Source organism: Rattus rattus, chromosome 1 (assembly GCF_011064425.1).
Source record: "Rattus rattus isolate New Zealand chromosome 1, Rrattus_CSIRO_v1, whole genome shotgun sequence".
Classification (NCBI taxonomy): domain Eukaryota; kingdom Metazoa; phylum Chordata; class Mammalia; order Rodentia; family Muridae; genus Rattus; species Rattus rattus.
In genome coordinates, this window is record NC_046154.1 from 254,566,570 (window position 1) to 254,579,005 (window position 12,436).

Below are 12,436 nucleotides of genomic sequence, written 5' to 3' on the forward strand. Positions count from 1 at the left end.
AGAGGTGTTTGGCCCTCTGTGGAAATTAGACTGGCTTTGTTGCTGTTGCTCTGTTTTGCTGATAAAAGTAGCTGGCCTGAAGAAATGTCAGCCTATTCTGGCTGGGAGGCGGCAAGACTCCATGTTTGGGCCCTGTCCCCTGAATGTGAATTCCTCATTCAGCTTCCCCAGCACCCCATGCTAGGATCTGCAGAGACAGCCCAGCCTGGAGCACAGAACTCACACCTTTCTTTCTTTTTCTTTTTTAAAGATTTATTTATTTATTATATATAAGCATAATGTAGCTGTCTTCAGACACACCAGAAAAGGGCATCAGATCCCATTACAGATGGTTGTGAGCCACCCATTTGTGGAATTGAACTCAGGACCTCTGGAAGAGTAGCTAGTGCTTTAACTGCTGAGCCATCTCCAGCCCACAGCTTCTAACCCTTACAGGATCTGACATCTTACGACAGGAGACTGTCCACTAGTTACACCCATCACGTTCACACAGTGAGCCCTCAAGGTCTTACCAAGACATGGACGTGTTTCTGCGCTGGCGTTTGGTAGAGAACAGATGCCCAGATACAGAATGGAACTGGGGTTAGGTATCAGAGGATATGGAGTTCCATCCAAGTGGCGACACTCTCCAGGCCGGAGACTCCCAGTCAGGGACTGGAGAGTCGCCCACTGTAATACAAAGCTGCTCCCTGGGTCTCCCACGCTCCAGGGGGCTGAGGTCAAGAGCCAGCGCTGTGTGCCTTCATTCCCTTAGGGAACATGGAGTTTGGCGAGCTGTTCTGAACAGCCAGAGTCACTCTCCAGTGACAGTGGGTGCTGAGGAGAGGAAAGTGCGATGGATGGGAGATGATTGCCATGGTAAACTGTCATCTTGCTCAAGAGGATTCAGGTAGGGAGACGGTTGGAAGGAATGTAAGGAGGTTACACAGAGCACTCTGCAAAGCACTCTCTGGCCACAGAGCTCGATCCCAAGGGTGCTGTCCGCCACCCAATGATGCATAGGCCACTGTTGTAGGCATCCTCACCAAAGTATTTTCTGGGCAAGGATGGGATGGCTTTTGTGGCGGGTTGAGGCTTTGGCAGGGTCTCCTAGGATACCAGGCAAGGTGTGAGAGCCCCTTCCTCATTCACACCCTCCTGCTGGAGGACTGTGTTTATTAGGGTCTGACGTCAGTGACTCCATGTGGATACAACAGATTCCTCTCCCTTCTTTTTTTTCCCTTCTTTCATTTCTTCTTCCTCCTTTTCTTTCTTCCCCCCTCCTATTCTACTTGCTCCTCTCTCTCCTCCTGCCCACCCCCAGATCTCCTTTTTTGTTTGTCTGTTTGTCTTTCATTGTTTTTGTTTTTGTTTTAGGTAAAGCCTCACTACATCGCCCAGGCTGGCCTCACACTCACCATCCTCTGCCTCCAAAGTGCTGGGATCATACGTGGTGTGCACCATCCTCCAGGCTGCTTGCTGTGGACCCACCCTGAGGTACTGACGGATAACAGCTTAGTCTTTGCCCTGTGTGGTGGGAATGCCTGGGGCTTCCGGTAGGTAGCTCCTCGGGGCATCTGCAGAAAGCTCAGGCCTTCGGTCTTTCCAGGGACATCTGAGAGCTGGGGTTGACCTAGAATGGCCCCGGGAACTCAAAACCACCTAGGATTTGGGACCTGAAGATTCCCTGCTGATCCAGATCATTTCATAAATAAGGTACTGAGTCTGGGGCCAGGCTGGCATGAGGCTGTGGAGAGGAGGCTGGGGCTGACAGGGCGCTCCCATGCTGTGAAGATCTCTGCTGTCACATGGCTGGCAGCAAGTGAGCCACGGTATTCTTGGGAACCACAGACTCTTTCATATCATCCGTATGCTTTACTTCTCAACTGATCAAAGTCCTATCACATTTAACAGATGAGGACACAGAGGCACCATGTGGGTGAGTGGCGTGTGTGTGTGTGTGTGTGTGTGTGTGTGTGTGTGTGTGTGTGTGTGTGTGTGTGTGTGTGTGTGTGTGTGTGTGTGTGTGTGTGTGACAGAGCAGGAAGTAGTCTAGCCTGGATTGGACCGGGGTGTTCTAGTCTCACACTGTCCATTTCCCTCATTGTTGGTCTCCACCTCTAGCCCATCCTGGGGTTTTCAGGAGGGTCCCTGTGTCCCTTGACATCTGCTGACTGCTTTTCCAAGCCACTAGGTGTGTGACAAGAAGATGGGGAAAGCTGTGGGCAAGCCTAAGCCTGTGACAGGCATGGGGGCGGTAGTCCCTCAAGAGTGGGGAGGATGAGGATGGGATGACTGGTAGAGCCTGGTAAGGGCTGAGTATAGACCTTGGGGTTCCTGACTCCCCTCAGCTACCTACTCTTAGTTCTTCAAACTCTGCACCAATAATCACATTCAAAACAAAGCACTAACAAGTCTCCAATCTGCTCACAGCTCAGGGACCCTTCCTCTCAGGCACCTGCACATGCTTGGGCCTCCTGAACTCCGTCCAGGCAAAATCCACCCCATCCTCTCTGGTGCCAAAGCCTGTGAACCTTTGCAGAGGCTGTTTCCTCTGCCCTCCCTCCCTCCCTCCCTCCCTCTCCCCCTCCCTCCGTCTCTCCCTCCCTCCCTCCCTCCTCTTCTTTCTCACACACCCTACTCATTCTATACTCGCTGTGTAGCCGAGGGGTTGGCCTTAAACTTCTGATCCTCAGGCTCACGCCTCCTGATGGCTGGAATTATAGGTTTTGCCACGATGCCTGCTTTATGTACTGTTGGGGATCCAACCCAGGGCTTTGCACATGCCCGGCAAGCATTCTGCAAACTGGAGTACACCTGAGCCTTGCCTCACTTCTGGGAGGCCTCCTGAACTGAACGTGGGGAACTTAACTCAGCCAGCAGGCCCTTCCTCCAGCCTCCCTGGTCTCTCTGCAAACCTCTGGCATTAGGCATCTTTCGAAAGGAGGTCTCATTCAAAGATAGCTGGACACAGTGGTGCACGCCTGTAGACCCAGAGCTACTTAGGAGGCTGAGGAAAGAGCATCACGGGAGCCAAGGAGGCCAAGGCTAGCCTGGGCAACGAGCATGATGCCCCCTTCTCAAAATAAAACAGGGCATATTTCGTAAATGAACAGCCTGATAAGTTTTCACACACTGACTATATCAAGGGAACCACTCCTCGGCTGCTGCCTCTAGTCACTACTCTGCCCAGGAGCACCAGTCTCCTAACTTCTCACCTGCTCTGTCCTTTCTACAAGGAGACCCACGCAGTCAAAGTTCACCTGTGGTTGGTCTCACTCTGCACCCTCAGAATTTAAGGTCCTAGTGTGTGGCTACTCCCCCGTGTATTCATTCACTGTGAATGATGTTGGGAGGTTCCCATTGAGCATTATGGACAGTCTATCTAGCTCAAGTCTGTTTCCAGATAGGCACATTTATTCTAGCAAAGCCTAATCCCTGTGGTTGACTTGCTGGTCCCACACAATCAGCCGTCCTGACTGATGGTCCTCCACATTTACTTGTACTGGGTTTGTTTTTATTTTTATCTTGTTGTTTGTCTGTGTAGCCCTGGCTGTCCTGGAACTCAATCTGTAGAACTGTAGAATCTGCCTCTGCCTTTGGTGTGCTGGGGTTAAAGGCATAAAGGCATGTCATCACAAGCCACTGACAGTCTTTTTTTTTTTTTTTTTTTTTGGTTCTTTTTTTTTTTTTTTTTTGGAGCTGGGGACCGAACCCAGGGCCTTGTGCTTCCTAGGCAAGCGCACTCCCCCTGAGCTAAATCCCCGACCCTCCCCCCCCTTTCTTTTTTTTTTGCATTGATTTTTGTTTACAACGAGTGCTGGAAATTTGAACTCAGTCCTCGTGTCTTCACAGCAAGTGTCTTATCCACTGAGCCATCGAGCCATCTTCCCAGCTTTTTTTTTTTTTTTTTAAATAAATCGGAGAGTCTTCTAAACTCTCTGGCGGTTGCCATGCATTCTACACAAACAGGCTTCTGCTGGTCTAGCTTAGGGCTGCCTGCAAACCTGACTTGTCAGGTCAGACACTTTTCATGTGACTTTCCGCACATAGGTGGGTGGCACGTCTCAGAGCTTGCGCTCCGTGCGTCCCCGCAGGAGAGTCTGGGTGGCGGCTTGCCCCAGCTGAGCAATGCCGGAGGGAGGGTCCCTGCGGGCCCCGCCCCCGCCGCGCCTCCTCCGGGCGGGATAATTGAACGCGGCGCGCTGGAGACTTGCGTTGGCTGCCCAGGCCCGGCTTGATCGTGTAGCGGCTGCCCGCCGTGCTTTTGTCCGCCGCCCGAGCCCGCCAGCCCCATGGAGCGCCCCGCGCCGTCGCGCCTCGTCCCGCTGCCGCTGCTGCTGCTCGGCAGCCTCTCGCTGCTGGCGGCCGGAGGTAGGGGCGCCCCGGGCCCACGGCCCCGCACTAGGTCCCCACCCGGGCCCCGCGCTCCCTGGAAGTTTGCAGCCTCCGATGCTCCGGAGCGCGCGCTGCGCCCAGGGGGTCATCGCACGGTCCCCAGAGCTGCGTGGAATTCAGGCCCGCGACCTCTTCTCCCCAACCTCATTTCCGGATCGGCCCCAGTGCCCTCCTCGCTAGGGGGACTTGCTTTAAATCTTTTATCTTCCAAACAGATCTTCCTGCGAGTTCAGGCAGCCAGGTCCTCTGCTGATGAAGGCAGCTCAAAGACTGCCCGCTGGGCCTTGGGGGATGAGAAGTACTCTGTACTGGAGGTAGCTTTAGAGCGTCTTAAAAGACGCCTCCAGCCCCTACCCTCAGGTGCGGGGGTGGGGTGGGGACGGGAGGAACCCATTTTGCTCCTGAACAAACTAAGACAGGAAGACAGAGGCAGTAAGTTGTTCAGCTATGGAAGCAGAAAGAAAAGAGAAAATAGAGGGACAGTCCAGAGGCTTGGAAGTTGCCCACCTCTTCCCTGCTGGGCCACCGGAGTACCTTCTAGCAGACTGGTGGCCCAGAACCATTTTCCCAGTACAAGAAACTTAGAATGGACTAGGGACCACCTAGGCTGTGCTTTTCTCAGTCCAAAAGCCTCAAGGCCTGTGGGCCAGCACTTCACCTGTCTGTCAGAGAAGCCGTGGGGTTGTAAATCTATGACCTTTAACCTCTGTGATTCAGGGGCTCTCAGAGCCACGCCTGACTCTCTTGGAGTCTTTGTTTCTGCAGGGGGGAGGGGCGCCCAGATCCACCCTCTTGATCTCCTCTTCTTTATCCCTGGGTTAGCTTAGTTTCCTTTGAATTCTCTGATAGCCACCCTTCTGGTCAAAAGGTCACAGTTGTAGATAACTGCTGGCTAAAGTCTTAGAGAGGCAGAGGGGAGGGAGAAGGGGCTGGGTTCTGAATCCTGGAGGAGTGCTGGCTGTTCTGGGCACTCTCTGCAGCCTTGGCACATCTTGGGCCACTTCTCAGTGTCGGAGACAGGGTGGGTAGGTTCGTAGGCCTCTGTTTGCGCCAAGAGCTTTGCAGCCCCTCAGAGTTCCGGGAGGCTTCTTGGAGAAGATTGTGCTTGGATGAGAGATGGTGAGGTGGATCTGTGGTCCCAAGAGGGCATTTGAGTCCCTGCCAGGGAGAGTGAAAACCAGAGAGGACTTTTCATAAGGGAGGAGGCACACTGTTGCAAATGGCAGGGACTTCTGATACCCCCATGTTACTGCAGAGAGGAGACAGGTGGAGAGATGTGGTACTCAGTGTGTGTGTGTGAGCATTCACACTTGCTAACCCGGAGTTGCTCAGGCCTGCCAGCATCATTCTTCATAGAAAAGCTTTAACTGAAGCCAGCCAGCATAGAACATCCCGGGACCCATTTTGTATCTTGTAGGGGGAGCTGCCTTGATTTTGGTTAGTTAAGTTTGGTGCGGTCTTAGAAAAGGCTTTGAAGCTGCTTGGTTCCTTCCTGCAGCCCCGTAGCCCTGTAAGGCCAGGAGACCCTGATCTCAGGCCCCAGAGAGCTGTGGGGTTGGCAAAAAAAGCTGACATCCGAAAAGGATCTTAGGGAAGCCAGCCAGGCAGCCACCCTGTTGCTAATCAGCTGCCATTCACTTGGCCACCAATGGGTTATGTGGCCACCTATATGCAGAAGAGCCCCGATTTTTCTTGCAAAACGACAGAGTCAGCCCGTGACTGTCCTGTGACTATCTGTCCCGTTGGGCTTGGCTGCCCCAGGACCGGCTGAGGGGGAGGGGAGGGGGGGGAGGCGTTGGGAGAAACAGTTGTGTTTTCTCCAAGGCTTTCTTGGCCTCTGGCTCCAGCCTGCAGTTTCCGACTGATTAAAAGAAAGTCCTGTTGGGAGGAAGAACAAAGGCTCTGAGGCCTTGGCAGAAACATGTGGTTGTGAGCTGAGCTCCTGGAAGTTTCCAGTCGGGGAGGTGGAGACTGGAGGCAGGAAGATGGGGCTGGGGGTTGGGAGAACCCTGGGGGGTGGGGGGGCAGCACTGAGACCTCCAGGGCTTAAAGTTACTAACTCAGAGTTGAGGTTTTTGTGTGGGTGTGTCTGTGCCCAGCCCCGCCCCGGCACCCCCACACCCCAATCCTAAAACAGATAACAGATTCCCACTCGTTAGGTTGCCTCGAGGGTTAAGGAAGAGAACCAAGCAGCAGGAGAACTGTCTTGGGCCGTTCTTGTTCATTCTTTGGAAGTTCAAACTCTTCCTGAAGGAGCCCCAGACTGCAGTCCTCACAGCCAACCCTGGTGGTGAAGGTCACGCAGAAGCCTTCACTAAATAGCTGCTGAGGGACAGGTTTCCCGGATGTGGCAAGGGGTGAGACAAATCCAGCCCTTTCCCTTCGTAGCGTCCACGAGATCCAGATACATGAGCCAAGCCCTGAGTGAGGGGAGACTTTCTGGAGGAGGCAGCGAGCACCCGTGGAAGAGAATTTATCTCATCGCTTGCTGAGAGGAAAAGTATGTGCTCGCGGCAGGAGAAAGAGCCCGAGCAAAGTCTTGCTGGCAAAAGGAAACTCGAGCGTCTAAGTCATTTTTCAATTGCCATGAAAAAAAAAACAAAAACAAAACAAAAACAAAACAAAAAACAAAACACTAACCAAGGCAAATTATAAAAGAAAGCATTCAGTTTGGGGATCAAGGTTTCAGGGAGTTAGAGTCCGTGGTCATGTTGTGTAGTATGGCGGCAGGCAGGCATGGTGCTGGAAGTGTAGCTGAGAGCTTGCATTCAATCCAGTGGGTGGGGGAGTAGAGGAGAGGGAGAGGAGAGGGAGAGGGAGAGGGAGAGGGGGGGAGGGAGGGAAGGGGAGGGAAGGGGAGGGAAGGGCGAGCTAACTAGGAATGATGTGGACTTTTAACACTTCAAAGCCCATCCCCCAGTGACACACCTCCAACAAGGCCACACCTCCTAATCCTTCCCAAACCGTTCCGCCGGCTAGGGACCAAGTATTCAAATATATGAGCCTATGGGTCCCATTCTCATTCAAACCACCACAGTGAGATACCCAGGAACATAGAGGGGCTCTGCCCTACCCTTGTGTATGTGTTGGGGGAGGAGCCCCCTGTTTGCAACTCCCTGAAGGTCCAGTAACCTAAGCAAAAGGCATAATGGACAGGCAGCTTTGCAGATAACACTTTGGATAACAGTTCTGAAAAGGCACAAGAGAGTCTGCCAATGTACTTTTTTTTTTAGGTTTGTTTACTTTTAAATTTGATCCGTATAAGCCTTTTGCCTGGATCTATGTGTACCATGTGTGTGCAGTACCTGAGGAGACCTGAAGAGGGCATCAGATCCCCAGGTGCTAGGGTTTCAGACAGTCGTGAGCTGCCCTGTGGATTCTGGGAACTGAACCCACATGCTGGGTAAGAGCACCCAGTACTTTTGTCTTCTAAGTCATCGTTCCAGGCCCCACCCCCACCCCAGTGCATTTTGTCCAACAACAACAAAAAGACTTTCCTTTTGTGAAATATCACATCTTAGCAATTTGATTAATAGCTACTTTGACATAGTGCGTGTGGGTCCAATTTCTTTGAAATGACCTCAGCTATGGCTGTGTAACAAAATAGGGTGGGAGGAAAGGAACTTTTTCAAAATCCGGGTAAGGCATGTGCCCTGTTCAGGGCAAGCGGGAGCACTGTTTCCTAAGCTGGACAGGCCTCACCTCTTTCCACCCCGGGCTGGTCCTGAGTGAGGCTGGGTTAGGCTAACTGAAGTGATTCCCATCCGAGAGCTGACAGCCCTTTGAGGTATGAGGCCCCGTATTTTTCTCCTGGGTCTCTTTTTCCGTTGGTTCTCACCTGCTGGAGTTAAGACTGACTGAGATTTGCTTACTGCATGTGTGAAGTCTTGCCTGTCCTTTTGGCTAAAACTCCTCTTGGGAGACTCCATTACTAAGAGTCAGTACTGCCTGTAGTATGGCTGACAGCGGCTGTGGGCCACTATTATTCCTCGACAGCGTGGGTTCTTGACACTAGCCCTGGACCCTGCTTCACCTATAGGACCTTGTTGCATGCCAAATGCCTCCTCACAGAGGACTCTGTCATTGTCCCCATTGTACGGGACACCGAGGCACCTAGAGACTAAGGATCCCGGGAAGCCTGGCTGAGCATTTCGGTCCTAACAAGGATACTCAGTGGCCTTGCCAGTTAACTTGCCAGTTAACTCTTCATTTTCTTAACTCGAGGGATATGGCTTCCCCCCAGGGCTTTTATAGTGGATCTGGGAGCTTTGGAGGCTGAGCTTTGAGTTGAGGTTCAGTCAACCTTGGCTTTCTCTGCCTGCACTCTCTAGGGCTCATATAGAGTTGCTAGGGTCTCATGAGATCATTTGCTTATTCAGTGCTATCCTGTGGTGGCTGTTGTTGCAAAGCATTGGGACAAAGTCCAGAGGGAAACCCGGGGCCGGCGCCGCCCTCCAGGTGTTAAGTTCAAGTGTAATCATTGGTGCTAAGTGCTGGGAATGTCAGAGAACAAAGGGGCTGTGACCACAGGAAACAATGCTTCTGCGAGCCTGCGTGTTCCAGCGGGTTCCAGCGGGTTCCAGCGGGTTGAGGGTGGTTAGGAGTCCCCGAAGGAAGGGCTGTTGGCAGGAGCGCAGTGGCCTAGGACCACCCGGCTGCAACTTCTAAAGGCCAGGTGCAAGGACACATGTCAGGTGGCTGGAGAGGCGAAGGAAACCAAAGAGGAGATGGGCCTTGAAAGCTTAGAAAAGAGACTCTCAGGGTAGGGTAGGATGCTATGGAGGGGTCAGCGGTGAGGATGGCGCAGTGTGTCCTAGACTTGGCACACAAGGCAGCCGCCTCAGCTGGACCTGCTCCAGGGAGCTTCAAGGGGAAGATAATTCACCTTCTTAGCTGTATACTGCACGTGCCCCTTGTCTTCTGTTACCTCCTCCTGCCTGCTTCTCTATACCTCAGACCCTCGCGCTGTTTGTGACAGGTGCTAGGCGTGCATATTCCGTTCAGTTGGCTTTCTTGTCAGGGTTTGCAGTTTTTGGCTTCTTTAATCCTGACCCCAAGACCCTGTAAGGTCCCCTAATTCCACTGTAGCTTTAGAGAAGGCAGCGGCTGAGGCAATGGGCAGGATCCTTGTAAGGTGTGAGCTATGGGGGCTCCAGGGAGCAGGCCCAGGAGTCTACCCATTATGGAACACCGGAGCCCTCTGTACTCTCTGGGGCTCTGAGCTTGTTCAGAACCCGGGGGGCGGTCAGTGGAAGTTGGCCTCACTCTTGATCCTTCCACAACCCCCACCTACTGTATAGAACTAGAGGACATTTAATGTTCCGAGTTTTGGAAGGACAATCTCAGAAGAAAAATGTTTTCGGTAAGATGGCTCTCCGGGAGGCACCTTTGCCTTCCCTATGAATCTATCAGCCAAGGACCCACACACAGGCAGGCAGAGGTGGGAGGGGCAAGCCCTCCATATAGCATTACAGTTGGGGAAACTGAGAGCCAGGCCTGCTCCCCTTGGAAACCCCCCCCCCCAGCCAAAGCTGGACCTTTCATCTTTCCACATAACATACTGAGAAACCTTGAACATTAATTAGGTCACTAATTAGGTCCCCCAGGCCACTGGGTAACACAGTCAAGGCCTCTGCATCATTCCTGGCTACCAGGCTGACCCTCTGGAAGCCTCTACAATGTTCATGGCTACCAAGCTGACCCTCTGGAAGCCTCTACCTGAAGAGTGGTTCCAAACCCCTGTAATCCCAAGCCCAGTGTCTATACTGTCACGGGAGGACCTAGTGACCCTGATGTTACACATCAAGGGTGGGATCTGCTGTTCCTCTCTAAGCCATGGATGCCTGGTAGCAAGCTGTCGATACCCGTCAGCTTTATGGCTTTTACTTACTTAGGGGTGTATGCTGATGTTCATGTGTGTGGAGGCCGGAGGTTAACCTCCAGAGTTGTTCCTTAGGAGCTGTCTGCCTTGCCTTTTAATGTAATTAAATTTTGTGTGTGTGTGTGTGTGTGTGTGTGTGATATATATATATATATATATATATATATATATATATATATATCCTCAGAGGCCAGAAGAGTTTGTGGGAGCCCCTGGAATTGGAGTCACAGAGGGTTGAGAGCGGTTCAGCCTGGTCGCTGTGAACCGAAGTCAGGTCCCCTGGAAGAGCAGCTCTTCTCTGCTGGTTCCTCTCTCCAGCCTTGCCTTGCTTTTGAGAAGAGGCCTCTCACTGGGACCTGAGGTTCCCCACTGTTAGGCTAGGCTAGCAAATCCCCGTAATCCTTCTGTCTCTACCTCCCCAGGACTGGGATTACAAATGCATGGCACCGTGTTCAGCCTCTTAGGTGGGTTCCAGCCTCAAGCCCAGGTCCACCCACTTGCATGGAGAGCACCTCACTGACTAAGCCGTCTCCCAGCCCCTTGGAAGTGTTAGCTCACCCGGAAGAAAGTCACCCTGGTGCCCTCTGCCCAACTGCCACAGTAGTTCCTTGGGTCAGTGGCGTTTTCTAGAAGAGGGATCTGGGCCAGATGCTGGGGAATACACAGTTCCTACAGAGTAACTGCCCTTCTTCACCTCGCCATTCCTGCACATCTGGTTGAGGAACTGAGATCCCAGAGGTTGGAGAGACATGGCAGCTTGTTCGAGGCTGAGCTGTGTTACCTTCTGTTTGGTGACATCTCTATATGCTGCTCAAGCTGGTCCCCATCTCCTGGATGGTTGCAGATAGCTGTATGTCACCTGGGTGCTTGGACTCAAACCCCAGGCCTCCGAGAGCAGCAAACGCTCTTAGTGCCTGAACCATCTCTCCAGACCCATGGAGAATCACACTTCTTGCTTATTTGTTTGTTTGTTTGAGACAGGGCTTTTCTGTTGTAGCCCTGGCTGTCCTGGAACTCTCTCATTCTCTCTGTAGACCAGGCTGACCTCAAACTCACAGAGATCCGCCTGCCTCTGCCTCCCCAGCGCTGGGATTAAAGGCATGCCCCACCACTGCCCCCTGGCAGAGGATGCATATTCCATATTTACACTATGATTCATAACAGTAGCAAGTTCCAGTTATGAAGTAGTAACTTAGTAATTTTATGGTTGGGAGACACCACAGCCTGTGGAGCTATTGAAGGGTCACGGTATTAACCAGGACTGAAGTGAGAGAAGGTTCTGGATTGGCTGGAGGGCCCTGCTCGGTGAGGGGACCTCAAAGCTCACAGAGCGTGGGTGAGTTCATTGGCAGACTTGGAAGCTGCCGCTGTGGGCTGACTGCACGGAAGCAGCAGTGGCGGTCTGGAAGCAGAATAGAAAGACAGAGTTTGTGGGGACAGGGGAAGGAGAGGAGCTCCCCGCACTGGAGTCTGACTGAAGCCTCTCATCCGCTGAGAAGCAAGAATCCCAGCAAATGCAGTCACTGTGCCTTTCCTTTACAGATACTTTATATCAGCGGTTGTCCACCCGTGGGTTGCAACCCCTTTGGGAGTAGCTCCTTAGTGATTTTACAGCTGGGGGTCACCACAACCTGAGGGACTGTATTAGAGGGTCTCAGCATTAGGAAGGTTGAGGACCGGTGCTTTATGTTAAAGTGAGACGAGCCAGGCTTAAGGCCTCTGGGCGATGTGGTGTGGGGTGAGGCCTCATTCCTTCCCCCAGATTGGGCTTGGGGCTTCTCTACACTGTGTCTGCCGTGTAACTCTCCTACCTATCTATCCACATGGCCGCGACTTTTCTACTTTTTATAACAGTTGCGATCCTTGTGGGCGATCATTTAGGTTTCACTGTAAGACTTTGAAGATAGTAACTTTAAAACCTACCAAAACTTTCAGAAATCAGTGCTCTCCTGCTGTCCCCCAGGGAACCCACACCCGCACTTGGGTATGTTTTCTGTTCCAAGACTCTTCTTAGAGAAGCCCAAACCCCAGTGCTGGGGTGTGTGTTATTTCTCCATCCGAGCACCTCTCCTCTTAATCCTCCTACTTAGGCCAGTTTGTTTGTTTGTTTGTTTTGTTTTGTTTTGTTTTTTCTTTTTTTCGGAGCTGGGGACCGAACCCAGGGCCTTGCGCTTGCTA

General features: G+C 52.4%; 1 protein-coding gene across 1 annotated transcript in view; it reads left to right on the top strand.

The window, feature by feature from the left end:
• The first annotated feature begins 4,186 nt into the window (after positions 1–4,186).
• Fbln1 (fibulin 1) overlaps positions 4,187–12,436 on the top strand; it is a 78,242-nt gene continuing 69,992 nt past the window's right edge. The window contains exon 1 of the mRNA XM_032919004.1: positions 4,187–4,353. Within this exon, the coding sequence (XP_032774895.1) occupies positions 4,275–4,353 (79 nt within the window). The 5' untranslated portion in view covers positions 4,187–4,274. The remainder of the gene's footprint in view (positions 4,354–12,436) is intronic.